General features: G+C 51.8%; 1 protein-coding gene across 1 annotated transcript in view; it reads right to left on the reverse strand.

Annotated features, from left to right (window-relative positions):
• Positions 1–1,983: 1,983 nt before the first annotated feature.
• The window catches only part of Bmp7 (bone morphogenetic protein 7), a 69,103-nt gene continuing 51,198 nt past the window's right edge, over positions 1,984–19,888 (reverse strand). Inside the window, exons 4-7 of the mRNA XM_050152907.1 lie at positions 12,125–12,322; positions 8,036–8,112; positions 6,547–6,657; positions 1,984–3,932 (exon numbers count right to left, since the gene is read on the reverse strand). Coding sequence (XP_050008864.1) covers positions 3,783–3,932; positions 6,547–6,657; positions 8,036–8,112; positions 12,125–12,322 — 536 coding nt within the window. The 3' untranslated portion in view covers positions 1,984–3,782. The remainder of the gene's footprint in view (positions 3,933–6,546; positions 6,658–8,035; positions 8,113–12,124; positions 12,323–19,888) is intronic.

A 19,888-nucleotide genomic window follows, 5' to 3' on the forward strand; every position in this document is an offset into this window, starting at 1 on the left:
AAGAATTTGGGGGTGACAAATAGCTATTCTAGACACCTAACTGGAATCTTGGTGGGGACCCTGGATTCAGCACAGCCCTGGAATTGTGCGCTGTGTGTTGTTGCTGATTGACATTTTAATGTTCGTGCAGCCTCTCTGTTGGTTCCTGATGTGTGCAATGACATAGCATTCCAAGAGGCTGGCAAGAATTCTGCCATCTGTGAGACAGGTCCTTCCTTGAATATGGCAGGCATTGTTCCTAAAGAGAGGGCCTCTGGATGGTAGGGCCAAGCCTGCTAAACAGCATTATGAAAGTGTGCTGTGTCGGCCCCAGGACGCGTGGACGCTCACCTTCTACAAAAACTGCAGCGGGAAGGGCAATGTGCCCACGAGAGACTCCTCCAGAGAGGGGATCCCCTGGCACATTTCTCTGTTCCCATAGTGGCCACCAGGCCCCGGGAGGAGCCACTGCTTGCTCAGGACAGCAGTCATCACCCTCCAGGTCAAGGTCACGCCCAGAGGTTCAGAGCCTCAAACAGTCGGGGAGCAGGAGGGAGCCTCCATGCTGAGCATGTAGTTCAGAAACTCAGCCTGGATTCTGGATTCAAAGGAGCCCAAGGGTAAAAGCTGGGAGTCAGTAATCCCTACGCCCTAAACAGCCCCAGGAAATTCCAACTCTGGGGAGCCTGGGTTTCAGAAATGGTTAGCTGGGGGCCTTTAAGGAGGTCACCTGCTGGTGCCCAATATTAAACAGCATTTGGCAGAGAGGTGGAAGCCAAGAAAAGGGGGAGGGGATAGGAGATAGGTACATCTGGTCTACCACAAATGGCCACAGGGCCTGCTGAGGGCTGTGGGAACAGGCTAGCTTAAGACAAACATAAAAGCCACTTGCCTATCCTGAAGTTCATGCATCTCCCAACATAGCTTTTCTTCTTATTCCTTCTGGGACTTGGGCCCAAATTGGTGTTCATCTGCCGTTTTTAAAATGCCAACTGACTTCGCCCCTTTGTGGAAGAGGCCATGGAGTGTGGTGGTGGCTGGGGCCCTGGCATCTCTGTTCTGCTAGGAGCAACACTCGCCGGCGGAAGAGCCAGGTGTCCCAGTCCGCTGACTACTCAAGAGAAACCTGAACTCCTGATTTGCAAAAAACATATTGGCAACGAATTTGTGTTTTTAAAAATGTGTAAACACTCCTGGGGGTGGGGTAGAGAGGACAAGGCACATCTGGAAGGCCACATCTGGACCTCCGGTTTGTGGCTCTGGTCTTCAGCCTGGAAAACAGAACAAAAGCTAGATTGTCAGGACAGTGACAGCAGGGGTTTAGGAACTGCAGGGGCTGGAATGCGTTAGGAGTGGTTGCTGGGTCTGAGTCAACAGGGAAGACGGAGCAGCCTGTCCAAGTATCGGCTGGGATTCTAGAAACATCCATCAGGTGACCTTAGTGCACACTTCAAAGCCAGATGGAGCCAGATGAGCACCGCTGCTAGCTTGACGGGGGCCCACACCCTATCCAGGCCTGCGGTGGGCCGCCCACCTCCACAGCTGGCCTGCAAGGGCAGCCCCCAACTGTCCGGGTGACGGGCACTGAATGACGCCAGCTGTGAAGCCAGTGCTGCTTTCAAGTTTGGGGTATACGCCCCCCTTTTCTCTCTTGTGCCTCTATTTTATTGGGATGACTAAATCCTTGACTATGTTAGCAGTAAACACAGCTAATTTACCCCCTACCTCTTTGAAGCAGCTGCTGACGGCTGGACTGTAATTCAATCAAAGATCTTTGCCATCCCAGCCTACCAGATTCGAATTTGTTGTCTGGTTCTGTCCCTCCGGCCTGGAGCCCCACACAGCTGCACCAAATACTGATGAGCACCGCTTCCCTCTGGGCCTCGATGATAAACATCCCGCTAACGGTAGAGATCAAGGTTGCGGGTTCTCAGCAGACGAAACTCCAGTGTCCAGGAGCACAGGGGTGAGGGGAAAGACACAAATACACACATGGGCCTGACAACCAGAACCAAATGTCTCCTTTTATTGCAAAGTCAAACCCCTCTTTCCTCTAATCATACAGCATTTGCACTAAGGACCACTTTATTTGACAGCTATGGGTACATCGGTCCGACTGTTAATAAATAGTCTTAAATAAGAAAACAAACAGACTGAAGGAAAGCGACCCCATTGTTTTCCACGAGGAGCCTTTGAAAAGAACTTCAGATGGAAATAAATAATTTCTTTGTCTTGTCACAATTATTTACACATTTAAATGTACAAAAGACACTGCGGACGGATTAGGGCCATGAGTGGTAAAATGCGTACCGAGAGGGATTCACACAGAAAAGCCCCAGATCTGCCAAGACACAAAACAAATTACAAGATGAAATACTCTTCTCTCCATTGATCAGGCAGAGTGGAGGCTGCAGCCCAAGCTACTGAAGAAGAAAAACTTAAAAAAATAAAATAAAATAACAAAAGAGAACCCAGTGTTTCCAGGATCACAGATATGGAGAACGGGTTCCCCATGTGACCAGACTCTACAGGGCAATGGGTCCCACCTGGCTAACCCCATTCTTCGTGTGGATGTGGGAAACATTGGCAGATGGTCCAGCTCTTGCCACAGCTTTGTACATGAAGCTAGGGGCTGGTGCAAGATAGTTAGGGCACCGCAGACCCAGGCAGAGTGGGCTTGCTTGAGCCATGACAGAATGACCCCTCTAAGGCAGGAATTCTCTAAGTCCTTCCAAGTACAGGACATCACTGAACCCAGTCTCCCTCAGATTGAGGAAGCAGTTTAGTGCAGGGCCTTCTGATGGGGTTGAGAGTGAGGAGAGGCAGCTGTAAAGGGCAGGGCCTGGCTCTGGAGTGCGGCCAGAGAGGTACCAGATGGCCTTATTTAGAGGACACAGCCCCGAATAGCCTGCACCATGGGCTTTGGACTAACCCCTGTGCTTCCTCACTAGGGCCGGAGCACAGGTCCTGTCCTGCCTTTCTGCTTATTCACTTTGAATTTTCTCATTATTTCTCAGCACAGGGCGGGAACTGGGGCCAAGGGGCTGGCAGAGCCAAAGTCTTGGTGTGTTTCACACATGCGTGCACGTGTGTGCCTCCCTCCTTCTCCACCCCAGTGTGTGCCTCCTTTGAGGCCAGCACTCCCTGGCTTCTTCTGAGCAGACATCCCTCCTTCCCCTCTCTATACAGTGGATTTGGGCAGTTCTGGTAAACACTGGGCCCTGAAGCCTCAGAAGGAAACCAAATGGAAAGGAGGGGGGCCCTCCAGCCTCCACAGGCCCTAGCTTCTGTTTATGAAGTCAGAATAAACCAAGAAACGGGGATAAATTGTTTAGGAAAGTATATCTGTGACATCCTAACCATTTTCATTCATGGGTTTTATTGTGACATTTTATTACAGGGACTTCTGCTGGTCTTCCTTCAGCACAGACGTAAGCGCCCACCCTGGCCGTGCCCTTCCTCCTGCTGCAGCTCATGGCCTGGCTGGAGCACACTAGTGATTACCCCTCAAGGGCTCAGCACCACGGAGGCCACGTGGCCAACGGACTCTTCCTTGGGAGATCGTTTTCCTGCTAAATGTTGCCTGTGGCAGCTTGTAGGATCTTGTCCATAACGTGCCAGAATTACAGCCCGCTGGCCAGCCAGGGCACTCGGGGTTCTAACAGTCGGGGAGGTGAGGGGAAGGCTCCGGAGAGATGGCTGATCTGTTTGCTCCTCGCCAAGGTGGGCAGTGAGAGACTAGGTGTTGAGACACCTCAGATCTGGAACAATGTGGCCCCAAAGGGTCGGGCTCTCTGAAGAGGTCAGTGGCAGCCACAGGCCCGGACCACCATGTTTCTGTACTTCTTCAGGATGACATTGGAGCTGTCGTCGAAGTAGAGGACGGATATGGCGTTGAGCTGCGTGGGCGCACAGCAAGGCTTAGGCACCGTGTCCGGGTTGATGAAATGAACCTGCAAGCCACCAACACAAATCATGCTGAGAGGCGGTGAGGCCTTCTGCGGGCTTCTCAAGTTCTCTAAGACAGTTCTGCTGTCTGGTTAAGATACCCATAAATGACAGGTGAGCCTGTCTCGTGACTCAGCTCAGGACTTGCCTCTGCTATGCGGGCGAGGGAACCTGGCTTCCTGCACACATCTGATGTGGGAGAGGCAGCTGGGGCTCCAAACTGAGGACTGTGGAACATCCTCCCTGACCGTTGCCCATGTAAAAAGCACTCTATCTTAAGGGATGGGTTGTAGCTTACTGGCAGAGGGCTTGCCTAGCTCACCCGAGGTCCTGGGTTTGAGCCCCAGCATCACAACGATAACAAAGAGAAGGCTGTTTCTCACAGGTACCTATGCACTCCACAGAGTAGGGGTTCAGACAAGGGAAACCTCAGATGCTGTGCAGGTACCAAGTGAGTGCCATTGGCAAGCAAAGTGAAGCGGAGCAAACTGAAAGGAGAGGGCCGCCACTCATCCACGCTGATCCCAGCCCAGCCAACTAGTCCACGTCATCAGGTGAACCCAGTGCTTAAGATTCAGTTAAGGCCAGAGATTCAGTTCTTCTCATGTGTCACTGGTTTCTTTGAAATAGGGACTCTTATAGGCCAGAGCTGGCCTAAAACTTGTTATGTCGCTAGCTTCCACCTCCTGAGTGCTGGGTTGAAACCATTACACCCAGTTTATTCAGCCCTATAGACTGAACCCCAGGGGTTTGCTTGTGCTAGGAAAACAGCCTACCATCTGAGCCACAACCCCAGCTCCCGATTGGCTATTAATGAGCAACTTCTGGGTATTGAGCAAACCAGGAATGGCAAACAAATACATTTCAGCAGCTCGCTTGGCTAAGATGGCTCCTTCCATCTCTCCTGATGGGCAGCACCAAATCCTTACACACCTCTACCTTCCTTATCTTGCTCCTCTTGAATAAATTTAATGAAGTTCTAGGTGTATTGGTTCATTTCCACTGTGAGTATCTCACCAGGATGCCCCAGAGAAGGATTTACCCCTGGTCCATGTGACCACAAAGGCCCCCTTCCTCCAGCAGTGGACACTTCCATGGACCCTGAAGTGAAATGCTAACAGAAGCAGCTGTGCCCCGCCCCTGGGCCAGGAAGGAAGGCAGTGGTGAAGGATGCTAGAGAAAGGCCCCAAACACAGGACCCAGCACCTTCTGGCTGCTCAGAGGAGGTCCGATAAACCACACTGGCAGAGCACCAGGTCCAGACAGTTCATTCCGTCCCTAGCTGCAGACTCCATGCCAAATGCAGCTCTGAAGTTTATAGTTAAGGGGAAGGGAAAACGTTGGAAAACCAGTCTTTAAAGATATGCCTTGCTAGCAGGGCGGTGGTGGCGCACGCCTTTAATCCCAGCACTTGGGAGGCAGAGGCAGGTAGATCTTTGAGTTTAAGGTCAGCCTGGTCTACAGAACAAGTTCTAGGACAGCCAGAGCTACATACATAGGGAGACGTTGTCTCGAAAAACCAGGCTTGGGGTGCAAGCCTGTAATTCCAGCAACTCAAAATAGAGTTTGAGGTAGGAGGGCCACAAGGTCACAGAGAAATCAAGATCAGGCCATAGCTTAGTGAAACCTGATGGCTAAGGAAACAGCTTGACAGTGAGAGCTTGCCAAGCATGCACGAGGCTCTGGGGTGCAGCCTCTTAACCATATAAGCAAGTACAGGAGGAAAAGAGAGAGAAAAGAGAGAGGAGGGTGGGAGTGATGGGGAGCCCTTCCTCTGCCACAGGGTAAAGCTTGGACTAAATGAAAGGCATCGACGAGCAATGAGCTCTGTTCAGGACTTATGGTGTGGAATAAACATAAATTTGAATAGCAAACAGAATTGCGTGGAAGAGGGTCCCGTGGTGAGCTCTTTGGCACCAGAATTCAAACCAGCATGGATGCTCAGTTGTTGAGAGAAGTCCAGGCAGCACCCACTGCAGGGAGGAAGGTCACCTTGGCCCCCAGCATCTGAGGCCAGTCTGGTCTCATCACAGTGACCCACAGAGGGTTGACTTGAATCGGCGGCTGGCTCCTGCCATCCTCCCCTTTCGGGCACATTCTCCCTCTGAAATTCTCTCATTTGCTCAGTTGGCCATTTCCTCCCCTGGACAGTAAAGCCCAAGGTCAAGAACACTGGGCTGTTCTGGCACTTCGCAGACAATCCACAGAGTAAAGCCTCTCAAATCACTTAGCTTCAAGTTCAAGGTCAAAACTGGGAAAGAAAGCCCCAGCTCTGAAAGGGGCTGGTGACTGGGGGAGCTCCAGGAGCTAGCAGTCAAACTTTATCATAACACAGGAAAGCATGCTGACACTCAAGAGGACAGTCCCCACCAGGAGGGGACCCAATTCTCAGCAAGGCACAGTGACAGGGTCCAAGATATATAAATACATATGTGTATGTGTGTGCATATATATTCATCTTTATACCACTATATGCTTAAAACATATTTTTTCAGCCTTTTCTATAGTAGGTACCCACAAGAGTCATGACACACTTGGACAGACAGTTTCTCAGGTTCTGGTTAAAGGCAGTAGAAGCCACTCCCATCTCCTACAGGCCACACCCCCAGGGGCACCCACCAGTGTCTGGACGATGGCGTGGTTGGTGGCGTTCATGTAGGAGTTTAGAGGGAAGGCACACTCCCCCTCACAGTAGTAGGCAGCATAGCCTTCAGGGGCGATGATCCAGTCCTGCAAAGAGAAGAGTGAGGCCAGGTCCTAACGGTACCTTGTGGAGAGCCCAGGGCAGGGTCCCACCCCTGTGTGTCCCACCCTGTGTGGAGTCCTCCCTCAGGCCCAGGTTATGCTCTTCTGAGTTGTGGGGTCCCTTCGGGGCCAGAAAAGTGAGCATGATACTTTGTGAGCCCAGCAGAAGGAAAAGACAAACAAGTCAAGGCTTAAAGGGGCTGCCCTTGTGTTGCGTCTCCTGGACCAGAGGTGCAATAGCAGCAGGGAGGGAGCCAGGGGTCAGAGACCACACCTAAAACCACCCCCGTCCCTGCTGGGGGTGGCAAGCCTCAGCTTGCTCCCAGGCATGTCCATCTCAGAGCCTAGACCTTGCACCCACTGGGTAAGCACAGCTACTAATGAAACCCAACACAATACGTAAACAACGAAAACGTCATTTCGTTGTTTGTTTGCTTGCACCTTCTTTGTATGTATGGCTTCAGCATGAACTCTGTGGATGACAACATTTTGTCCCATTGTCAAGACAGGACATGCCTGTGAGTCTAAACCAGACCTCCATGCCTGGTGCACCTTCTTGAGCAAGAGGCTAGTGACCCTCTGTGACTTGGGTAATCCAGAGAGCATATTCTCTGAGCTCTGGAAGTGTTGTGTCATGCTAACCCAGAAGAAAGTGGTACCGTCTAGGGATTGCAAGTCGAGAGCTCCTGCTGCAGGAGTGTCCGGCACAGCACGCAGGATAAACAGTATGCTCAGAGCTCTTGCTCTACCACAGCAGACTGCTTGCTTGGCTTAGAAACAAACACCCGATCTGAGTCACAGAACAGGGTGGAGAAAGGGCAGAGGAAGCTGGCCCTCCAGGGCTGGGTTCAAACACACGGTCATGAGTGTGAGAAGCAGCAAGCCAAGGGCTGGGACCAGGGTGTGCATGGAGACTGAAGTGCACACTTCAGAAGGGTGGTGCTTCAAGTTCTGATCCCAAGAGTCAGCCACACCTTGGGTGTCATGGGACATCATGGATGTCCTCACATGTTCAACTCAACTCCCCCTCTCAGGTCAGGGCTCCTGATACCTGACATCTCACCAGCAAGGACAAGAACTGTGAACTGAGCTGGGAGAGTGCTTGCCTAGCATGTAGGGCACTCCGGGTTCCATTCCAACATGACACAAACTAGGCATGGTGGCACACTCCTGTACTCCGGTGCCCGGGAGGTACAAGGTCATCTCAGGTTACCCAGTGAGTTCGATGCCAGCCTGGGACTTATGGGACTCTAGTCCCGAGGAGGAAAAGACATGGACTGTGACACACTGCACCCATGAAGACATCCCTGTGGCTGGCAGGGACAGAGAAAGGCCCAATGTGTGGTAGCTCAGCCATCCTTACCTGCCAGCCGAGGTCTCGGAAGCTGACATACAGTTCGTGTTTCTTGCAGGCTTGCCTCTGGTCACTGCTGCTGTTTTCTGCATGGACAAAGAGAAAAATCCAGGGAGGAGAGAGAAGCACATACGTGTTCAAGTCCCTTTGAGTCTGAAGTGGGGGAGCAGCCACTGGACTCAGGGGCTGAAGGACAGTGATGATTCAGAAGCCAGTTTGAGACTTTCATGGTCACCTCTGTCCTTTAGTAGAGCCCCCCCCCACCCACCCATCCCGCCCAGACTATCCTGCTTCCAGACCACTCTGCCTGAGTAGGCCCACCAAGTCAGCCCCAAGACACTCATGCACCCGAAGGTACAGGAGGTCCAGAACCGAGGCTGGGGACACTGCCGGGAAGAAACCAGAGGAAAGTCCACACCCCCGCAGCAGCTGTTGAGTTTAAGGAACAAGAACAGTGTGCTTGGTTTTCTAGGACACAAGTTTGTAGATTTGGGTCGGAGGCTGCACTTTGTAAACACTGTGGGAATCTGTCTGTCCCTCACACACGCCTACGGAAGCTTCCTCTACTCTGCAGCTGCACGGGCGGTTGGTACTTGATTGATGACTTCCCCAGCCTGACCTGTCCTTTCTATCACCTTCTCCACCATTCCACATCCTTGCCCATAAAGCCCGGACCCCTGTCTACACGACAGCCCTGCAGGCCAGGTTCCTGAGCACTCAGGCGATTTCTCATTCCTACACACCCTACAACCACCCAAAGGTGATGACTGCTCCCTCTGAGCCTACTGACAGGCCACAGGGTGTCTGGTGACAAGTGACACACATCCCTTAGGAGATTGCGCTTCTCAGGATGCATGGGAATTCCACCTGCACAGCTCTGTCCAGGAAGAAATAGCACAGGCCAGCCTGTCTCAACACAAAGGGCCAGGGCGTTATTAGAGCACAGTCCACAGACCTGGACAACTGGTCTACCTCCTGGAACCACTAAGGACCACTCCTAAGATGCCGTTCATCACCGTGGCAAAGCCAGGGACTGTAACTAGCACGATCCACCCCACCAGCCCCATTTCCCTCCTCCATGGGGCGGGGGCAGGTAGGAAAGAGAAAGGGAAGTGGACTGTATCCTCAGCCCAGGGTGAAGGAGTCTAAGCAAGGTATAGCTCTGAGTAGGATCCCTGGGGCCAGATTGCCCCACAGCTCCCAGTTCTAAGTCTGGGCAGATCCTAAAGTGAGATATGAGAAAAGGTGCTGTGGCAATTAGCCATGTCTGTCACTCTATCTCGTGCAAAGAAGGGGCGGATCCCAGTGAAGATCTTCGGTTTAACATTCGAAGCTCTGTGGGCGTGCTGTGGGGGGGATGGGCCCTTGCGTGTCCTAGCTGGGGTTGTGGCCGCCCCAGGAGAAGGTAGTTGGAATTCCCCAGCATTCTCAGGTCCTTCTTAGCAGAAAAGCAAGGGAAGGGAGACATCTAGTTCCCCTGCCCCCAATCTTGTTCCACCCACCCCACCCAGTATAGCAGAGAGCTGGTGAACAAAAGGTGCCAGCCACCAGCCGCTGCACAGCTACCTCTGAAAAGTCTTGCTCAGGTAGTAAGCAAATTAGGATAGGTGCTCGTACTTGCTGCTACCCCAAGGGTCAGCTATCAGGGTGTTGGACGGAAGGGAACAAGGGACCTAGGTTATCCACCTGCATCTCAGTAGCGGCTGGAACCCCGGGGCAGGGGTGGTCCAAAGGAAAGAGACTTTCAAGCAGAGGCATGCTGGGACATGTGTCTCCAACTGGACACATAAAGGATACTGTGCATGCAAGAGAGAATTCAACTTGTGTGGCCCATCATGTGAAGTGTGAGCACTTCAAAGGCACTGGGCACACACCTACACACACGCACAGGCTGCCTCACTAAGCCAGGGTGGAGCCCCAGTCCTGGTGTTTTTTTTTTTTTTTTTAAATGTTAAACTTCCAGGCAGGGTTTGGAAGAACTTAAAAAGAGAGTAGGGAGTTGAAATCCATGGGAGTAGGCAGAACCCGAGCCAGAGGGACTAGCTGTCATTCGAGGGAGGATCCTGTCCTGGAGGTATGAAGGTGGGCATTCTGGGGGACTACGGAGGAGGGTCAAGCCCTCCGCATTCCTCACTCCGGAGGCAAACGTAGATCTACAAGACAAGGTCACCTTTGCTGGCAAGGGATATGCCAGAGCTTCTTGCCAGCTGAGTTTGCACAGGATTCTGGGAAGTCAGATACTTCACCCGGTGCTATAGCCACTATTCCCAGAGCTCCCTGCATGACCTCACACCTACACAACACACGGCCTGGAAACGGAAAACTCCCACTCCTGCTCGGGATGGATTTCAAACTCGAAGATCAGACTCCCAGGAGAACGTCCCACCCACCTGTGGCACCAGTCTCAAAGATGTCAGAAAAGCTAAACCATGGGACTTTGTACCCTCGGGGCACACAGGCCTCAGCAACGGGGTCAGCCTGGCCTTGCTCGTGGGCCTCCGCTCAGTTCCCATGGGGACTCTTTTTGCAACCCTGGAATGAGCTGAGTTACCCAGTCACCACCCCCAATCCTGGGCCTGTCACTGCATACAGGTGAGGGCCATAATCACTTCTACCTGCCCCAGATAGCTTCTAGACCTAGGCTTCCACCACAGGATTCCAATCTCAGCATAAACAAGGCCCCCAAATATGAAGGAACTCAGTATTTTTTTTAATTTGGGGGCTAACAGACCCCTTTGAGGTGCCTATAAAAGGCCCTACCTGGCAGAAGAGAAGCTTAGGAAGCCTCTCTTCCACACTCAGGGGGCAGAGCAGGCAGGTGACTCCGGGTGACTGGGGTGACTGTTGAGAACAGCAGCTTTCTGACTGTACCTTGCCACAGTTAATCTGTTTTACAGATCAGCTGTGCTGCCCCGAGTGGCTCCATCTTGGGTCTGAATGCCGAGGCAGATGGATTCGGCATCTCATTTGTATAAGTAAAACAGCAACATCAGCCAGCACCCTAGAGGTGCTACTTCCTGGTAGTTTATTTGTGTCTATAATCAATGCTATCTCTGAGTATAGCTTATGTCAGAACATCAGACTCATGAGCCATCCTTCATACATCTCCTCACCTCGGCTAGGATTGAAGGAACAGCCAAGATGTGCTGGCACGTGGTCCTGGTCACTAGTCATGAACCTTGCCCAGGGTTGCCACAGGGAAGGACTCCCCCAGCCCCTGCCTGCCACCCTCAGTCCTCTGCAGACCAACACCAAAGCTCACCTAGGTCTGCATTCAGCAACTCTGCTCTGAACAGCCCTGAGCTCAACCTGAGACCCCTTCATCTAGTCCCCAGAGAGACTGTCCTTGAGGCCGGGTTGGCTCTGCATCTCCAGCTTTAGGACAGCCTTGCTGAGTAGCACTGCCTCTTCCCAAACAGCTTCTTCTCCACTCTGTAATGCGTGTGTTAATATGTAATGCCATGCTACACAGGTATAATGTGTGCTGAGTCATTAGGTGTTAAGTCGTTAAGACGGATTTACCACTTGAGATTGGAATAAAAACCTCTGATTGGAAGTGGCCATGTCTACCAAGGGAAAGGGGTATTTGGTGAATACCAAGGGATATTTGGACCATAAAATTGGCATAGCCTCTGAATTAAGAATAGATTCTGACTCTGTGGAAATAGGACTGTGTTCATATACATTTCTGACCCAACTCCACCCACGGAAGTCTCCCCTGGACACTGGGGGACACCCCAGAAACAATAGGTCCAACAGCCGCAGTGGGCCACCTTCTCCCTTCAGAAACTGAATGACTCTCAAGAAGACAAGCACAATGCAAGGTGTGCTCAAGAGGAGGGGACGGAGGGGGAGCAATGGCCTGGTGGTCTCACTTTTTAGTTCTCAACAGCCCAAACCTCCTTGGGTGTTTCCTCAGACTCCAAGCAGGCTTGTTGAGTTTGTGTCTAGACTTGCTTTGCTTCAAGGTCACCAGAGTCCTGGAGAAGCTACGCTCGACAGGCGCATCCCAGCTCACAGGCTGATCTGGTCTGGAACTATCCGTAATGCATTTGTACATATGGTCCCTCCTGACTGCTCGGACCTGAATTGGCCTACCTGCCACACTGGCCATCCTCAGTGCCTCTTGGTTCTTGGGTGTCTTAGAGCGGTTCTGGCTGCGCTGCTTGCCCCCAGTGGACCGGATGCTCCGCAGATGGACCTCTGTGGCCTTGAAGAAGGCGACCATGAAGGGTTGCTTGTTCTGAGGTCCGTGCCGCCCAATCAGGCCCGCCAACTTGGGGTTGATGCTCTGCCCTGCAGAGGAGGTGTCCATTACAGAGGTGTGGGGACAGGGAAGGGGTGGGGGAAGATTCCGTCCTCACCTGACAACCTATTCATGGCTATTCGTTCATCTGACAAGGACTATCTGGATAATTCCAGGAGCTATTTCAGGGGTACCCTGTTCTCTGGTGACCCCTGGGAGCATCGAAGACAACACATAATCATCAATGGTGACCCAGACACTAAGAAGCATGAGGATCCAGGCCAAGACCTGCAGGGCATCTCAGGCTAACGCAGGGGGTCTCAGGCTAATGCAGGGGGGGTCTCAGGCTATAATAAAGGGGGTCACAGTCTAGTGCAGGGGGTCTCAGGCGAGTGCAGCTTACACTGCTCTGGCCAGAATGGGTCACTTGGTTTGCCAGGCTTCACGGTGTAGCTGTTGTGTGCCAATGAGGTAAGCATGGCTGCCGACACCTGATGACAATGGAGAGGCCACCAGAGGAGAGACCGGGTGGCAGTAAGGAATGAGCCCCATGTATGTGGTCTAGCCTGAGACCCCCTGCACTAACCAGAGACTCCCTGCATTAGTCTGAGACCCCCTCACTACAGGTGGAGGGCCCTGCAGACATAAAGGCCTGGAGGGAAAAGCTGGATTCCAGGAGGATGAGAACTGGTGGGGGGAGGGAAGAAGACACACTAGGTGACCACTGCTAACAGGCGAGAGAGGTACGGATCACCTCCAGGCCTGTGGCAAGCATTTTGCCTGAACAAGGTCTTGGCAGGTGTAAGCCCTTGAGAAACACAAGGCTGCAGGGCAAGGCTTCATGACAGGAGCCAGTGGCTTTGTGAAAAGTGAGGGAGAGGCTACCCTCGCCCCCCAACTCTAACCCTGACCCTTGGTTCCAAGAAGGGGTTTCCCACAGCATCTGTTCAGTTAAACTATACTTTGTCTTCCACGTTCTACTCCCCAGCCCCCTGCCTCAGTTTCCCGTCTTTGTAAAGCCTTTATGGCTGTAGCCAAGGATGTGCCAGTCTCGCAGACCTGTCTTTTTCCTCAGCCCTTTGGTCGCTCAGCAAATTCCTTCAAAGCACAACAGAACCTGCCATTGTACAAGCCTGAAAAGCATGGACAGGGGGTAGGTACTCCAAGAAAGCCTGGTACCCAGAGACCAGAGTTACAAATTACGGAATTAACGCCAGGTTGTAACGGTCAATGTTGATTGCCAATGGAAACAGACCTCTGGTTATGGGTAGGGGGTAGTTTCTAGACTGGGTTAATGGCCTGGGAGGAACTACCCTCCAGGTGGGCAGTATCCCTATGGCCATGGTGGACCTGTCCTGGAATGGGTATAAAGAACAGAGACTGCTGAGCTCCTGCTCATTTCAGTCTGCTTCCTGGTTATGGATGCTGCCTCCAGTTGCCTCATGGCCTGGACGTCGTGATGGACGGGACCTTCAAGCCGCGGTCCCAAACAAAGCTTCCCTAAGTTGCTCTGTTGGGCATTTTGTCACAACACTGAGAAAAGTGACTCACAAGCAGGTCCCAGGCCATCCCAAGGCCCCGATGGTAAGATTGCTCTATACGTCTTCCCACGGACCAACAGCTATGAGCTCGTTAGAAACAGAATTTGACATCACACTGCTCATGAGTACGTTAGATGGAGACAATGTTGGTTGTGCGCAGCAGAGCAAGATCAGAGCGGCTGAGGGACCTGCCTAAAACTGTGCAACTCAGCGACACCGAATCTGACCCTAGATGAGGTTGGGGGTGGGGAGGGCACTTCACTGTTGCAGCTATTATGGCCCAAGTCCAGGGAGAGAACCACGGCCAGCAGAAGTGATGGTTCTGGAGGGCCTTGGCTCCTCTCCATCAGGAAGTACTTCAGTTAGCGTTGCCAGGCAAATCAAACCCAGGGAAGCCCAGCCTCCAGTGCCTGGCTCAGTCCCGGGAGCCAGTGTGGTTTTTAAGAGTTCATGTTTAAAAAAACACATTTCACCAACCCCCACAATTTACCTTCCCCCCTTTTCATCGTCCAGCTCTCCTGCATTCTTGAGCAGGGTCCCCCCCAGTTCATCCATCTATAACATGAGTGAGTCTATAAAAGAAACCATTAAAGTCAGGCCCTGAGGAATTGCGCTTCCCCCCTGGAAGGCTTTTAGGGCAGAATAAAAATGCCTCACCTAAAACCCTGATGCCTATCGGGACCCCTTAAATCTAGGCGCCAAGAGTGGTCCCAGGCCCTGTAGCCCTTTCGACCTGCCGGGCAGTGCTGGAAGCTGTCAGCAAAGCCACCTCCATTGGTCATAACCTCTGCTGAGCAGGAACCAAAGCTCGGCACCTGCCACCAGCTGCCAGCACAGCCTCGATTTCCTACTGTGTGAAACAGGATGAGGCCAGTGGTCTCACATCCCAGTTTCCCTGCTAAATGACATGGTTTTTTTTTTTCACCTAGGCATCTTCGCTCAAGCTGACTCGGCCCCAGCCTCAGGGCTGGGCGGGATGTGGTTGGACAAGAGGCACCTAATCCTCCTCACGACACAGTCACTGTCTCACTTAGGAGTGAGACGTGACCCAGTTCAGCCGGAACACGCAAGAGAGGTGTTCTGGAAATGTCTAGAAAACATATTCATCTAATGTTCAGAAGAAACTTATTATCTCAGCAGTGTGGAGGGAGAAAGATGGCATTCCCAACACTACCTTCATGTCCTCAGCCCAGGGAAGCCATATTTTCAAACAAGGGCTACCCAGGGAAGGAACAATACAGACAGGTCTCTTGTGACTCGGATGTCACCGGGTCAAGACAGCCTGCAGCCTTCGTCCTCACCCCAATCACCCCCATGAATGCCCCACCTTGATGACTAAGTTAGAGCCTGGAATTTTCCTCACCCCCTCCTCAGAGGCTGGTGACAGGGAGCACGGGCACAAGCCATCTTTGGCCCTCAGGAGCAAGCGCTGGGCCTGTCCTCATTGCCCAATCTGGGGAAGGATGCAGGTTTTCTGTGTAAAGACTGGAAGCCAACCCAACTGCATTTGTTTCGCCTCCAGCAGAAAGCGGGATCAGGAAAAAGACTGGCATAACTGCAGAAGCATTTAAACACGCCCTACTACGTGCGCGTGTCTACAGAAGCATTTAAACACGCCCTACTACGTGCGCGTGTCTACAGAAGCATTTAAACACGCCCTACTACGTGCGCGTGTCTGCAGAAGCATTTAAACACGCCCTACTACGTGTGATGGTTCACCTTTGCTGCTAAGTTTAGAACCAGAGACACACCTCAGGGTGTGTCTGCAAAGAACTCTCCTGAGAGCTTTAACCGAAGAGGGAAGACCACCGTGAATATGGTGGGCCAGGGATCCACAGAATGAGAGAGAGTGAGCTGAGCCCCAGCATTCGTCTCTCTCTATGTCCTGACTGCTGACACACTGTGACTAGCTGCCAGAACTTCTCTGCAGTACAGAACACCCCCTCAAAATATGAGCCAATGTCAACCCCCCTCCCTTAAGTCATTTGTGCTGGGTACTTTTGTGGGCAGCTAACATAGCCCACACCACACTCCACACATGAACGTCCAGAGTGGCGTTGTTCCTAATAGCCCAGAGGCAGAAACCACATCCATGGCACGTGGGAAAAAGGGAGGAAGGCAGGAAGGTGGAGGGCGCACTACAGGTGTGGGCCCTTGGAGGGTATTCTATGCACTGGAGGAGGCTCAAACAGCCTCCACCCAGGACCCCAGACAATGACACATGACCCCTAAGAAGCAAAGAGACGTGGATGGAAAGCCATGGCTGGCTGGCTGTTACTCTGTCTGCCTTGTCTTAGTTGCTTATATACAAAGTAATCAAAATAAATTATTGTGATGTGGCTCCCAGGTAGAGCACTTACACAGCATGCAGGAGGCCCTGTGTAAGCTGTGACTGTTCTTTCGTTTTCCAGCCTCCCAGACCCAAATAATCACACAGAAACTATATTAATTACAAAACTGTTTGACCAATAGCTTAGGCGTATTTCTAGCTAGCTCTTACATCTTAAATTAACCCATTTCTATTAATCTATGTATCACCACAAGGCTGTGGGCTACCGGTTAGGTTCTGGCTTCTTTCTCCTTCAGCAGCTGCATGGCATATCCCTGACTCCGCCTTCTTTCCTCCTCTATCTCTGCTTGGATTTCCCACCTTGCTATATTCTGCCCTGCCATAGGCCAAAGCAGCTTCTTTATTAACCAATAATAATAAAAAAATATTCATAGCATACAGAGGGGAATCCCACATTAGCTCTGGGCTCATCATTCTCAGTATTGGCAGATGTTACACCATGACTTGTTATATACAGCAGTGTGCCTATACACATCTACACATTACACACAGGCATCCATATACATATACAGACAAGTACATATTTGATACAGGGTCTCATTATATAGCCCAGGTCGGCCTTGAACCTACAGCCATCCTCCTGCTTCCCCTCTTGGGTGCTGAGATTACAGGTGTATGCCACTATGCTGTGCTCTTTATTTTGATATCGAACAAGAGGACAGTCAAAAAAGGTTGACTGTAGTCAGGTAGTGGTGGCACATGTCTTTAATCCCAGCACTCAGGAGGCAGAGGCAGGTGGATCTCTGTGAGTTTGAGGCCAGCCTGGTCTACAGAGCGAGTTCCAGGACAGTTAAAGCTATGGAGAAAAACCTTGTGTTGAAAAAAAAACAGAAACCAAAACCTAAAAAAAAGAATCCTTTTTCCTTTGTGATGCTTTCGTGTGACGGTTTCAATTAGGGCTTGTAATCATTTGTTTTGACTATTTGTGTTTAAACAGCCAGCGAGGCTACTGAGCGGGGCATGGGGTGGAAGCGGATGAATTCACTAATCTAGGCAGAAAGACAACACACATATACTTGGAGGCAAAAATCTGTGTCTTTGGCAATATTAGAAGACATTTCTATTTTATTGCAAGGTTAGTGGACTGGCGTTCTCCTCCATCCACAAACCCACAGATTTGCCTATGAAGAGGAGGGCTTGGGAAGTAAGGGAGCAGGCTGTCCCACCTGAACTTGAACTTCAGAAAAACAAATACTGTTTGCTGCATGCAGGACCACGCTGAAAGCATTGCGAGCAATCGCTGCTCACTCAAATTCCACTGGCATCGTGCGTCTCCCTGAGGCTGAGACAGGACATTTTTCTCTCTGTGCCCTGAGAACCTCCTTAGGGTTACAACCAGCAGGAGGGAGGGGCACAGGGCACCTGCCCACCAGCCAGGCAGGTAGTGGGCGAGGCCAGTATGGGCTGTTCCTTCCTGGGACTCATGCTGGCCCTCTTTGCTGTTGCCTCCCTGTTCTGTGTCTTGAGACAAAGTTTCACGTAGCACACGCTAGTGTTAAATTCATTATACAGCTGGGTCTGGCCTTGAACTTCCGGTCCTGCCACCTCTACCTCTAGGGTGCTGGAATTCCAAGCGTGCACCACACAGCCCCTTTATGAGGTGCTAGAGATCAAGCCCAGGACTTCAAACAGGGTAGGAAGTCTCTACCAAGCCCCAGCCCTAGCTGTTTATTTTATTCCTTTTAAAAGTCAGTGACAGTAAAAATGACTTTTTAGGGGGTGCGTTGTGTGTGCTTAGCTGTTTTGTTTGCAAATCTGCATGTTGACGTGTGTATCGATGTCAACTGAAACAGTTGAGTCAGTGCTTCCATGACACACACCACACACCCCACCCCACCCCCATGCACACACACACGCAGCACCTCCCCTCACACACACTTACCTACCCCATGCACACACACATTACACCCACACTACATACACACACAGCACCTCCCCCATGCACACATACACACACAGCACCTCCCCCACGCACACATATACACACACTACCTACCCCAATGCACACACACACCACCTCCCCTCACACACTACCTACCCCAATGTACACACACATCACACACACACACCACCTCCCCTCACACACACTACCTACCCCTATGTACATACACATCATACACACACCACATACACACATACACACCACTTCACCACACACACACACACACACACACACACACGCACACGCGATTGGGCACACTGGCACGTGTGCTTGAACTCTTCCTGTTCTCAGCAGGGGGCTGCTGCTCTCAGAGGCCACATGTATGTCAGGGGGACATGTATGTCAGAGGGAACCCAATGCCACTGGCATTGCACAGAAGCTAATCATTCCCAGTTAGGGTTATCCCATCCTTCCATCAGGTGATGGGCCAAAAGGTGAAAGTCTTGATGCCAAAGATACTCTAGCCCAGGAATCAGCAAATTGTGTCTTATATCTGGCTGACGACTGCCTGCTTTAGCAAATAAAGTTTTATTAGAACAGAGCCAGTGCACAGTCGCAAATGCAGCCTTTGACTACCCTCATGCTAACTAGCACTGGTGAAAGCCAACAACTCTGCTTCAAACCTGAAACATCCAGCCTCTGGAACACTCTAGAAGGCATTTGCTGACATCCACTCTCACCCACACACTCCAGACCTGCTTATTTCCAGACCATACAGAAAACGCACCTGGTGGGAGCTGGGGAGCACCCGGTGGGAGCTGGGGAGCACCCGGTTGGTAGAGCGCTCATCTAGCATGCACAGAGCCCTAGGTTTGACCTCTGCTACTGCACAAAACCAGGCCTGGGGATACGTGCCTGTAATTCCAGCACCTGGGAGATGGAGGAAGAAGTTCAAGGTCGCCTTTAACTACACAACAAGTTTGAGACCAGTCTGAAATACCCAAGTGCTAACCTTGGGTCTCAGACATCCATCCATCCATCCATCCATCCATCCATCCATCCATCCACTCCTCTCCAATGCTGTCTTCTGAGACCCAAGGTATCCAGAGGGTGCTGACTTCTGTCCCACGCCACACACTTGCCCGGGGAACCTAGCTGTGCTGCTTTGGGGCCTGCTGCTGGAAGGCCAAGGCACAGAGGCAGGCTTTGCACACTGCCTGGGTGGTCTGGGAAGACACTGACCTGGGACCTCCCTCAGGGCCAGATGGAGGAAGTGAGCAGTGAGCACACCTGGAGAACTCTGCATTTGCCATCCAGTAGGATCTGACGTCAGGCGAAACATCAGGCTTCCAGAAAGACCACATTAGGATGGAAACTGATGTCCCTGAGCAGGGAAACTGAGGCCTGACAGGCAACCAGTTCCAAATTCTAGCCGCCACTAGGCAGGTCTTCTCCAGCTCGGTGGTCTTGATGAACCACCACTCTAACCAAGGTTAGAGTCAGGGTGAGGATGGCTACCTGTCTCCTTCCACTCTGGTGCCACCCTGAGCCTGGCCTCAGCAGGAGCGGTCCAAAACATCAAGGTAACCTAAATTAGTTCAGGTCCCCAGGGTGGGCATAGGGGACCCTGCTGCCAGCTCAAGACCCATCACACAGTAGCTGCTGGTTGCACTGACTCCCCAGTGGGCCCCATGAGCCTCTCACCTACTGGTTGCAGGTGTGGAGTCTGTCGGCATCCATCTCTCTAAATGAACAGGGTGTCCCCAGAATAAAACTCTAGTCGACACAAGAAATGCCATGATGTTCAGTTCGTCATCCACAAATGTGTCTGGTGGCACCAACC

This window comes from Alexandromys fortis, unplaced genomic scaffold (genome assembly GCF_014885135.2).
Source record: "Alexandromys fortis isolate MF-2015 unplaced genomic scaffold, M_Fortis_MF-2015_v1.1 scaffold_81, whole genome shotgun sequence".
NCBI lineage: Eukaryota > Metazoa > Chordata > Mammalia > Rodentia > Cricetidae > Alexandromys > Alexandromys fortis.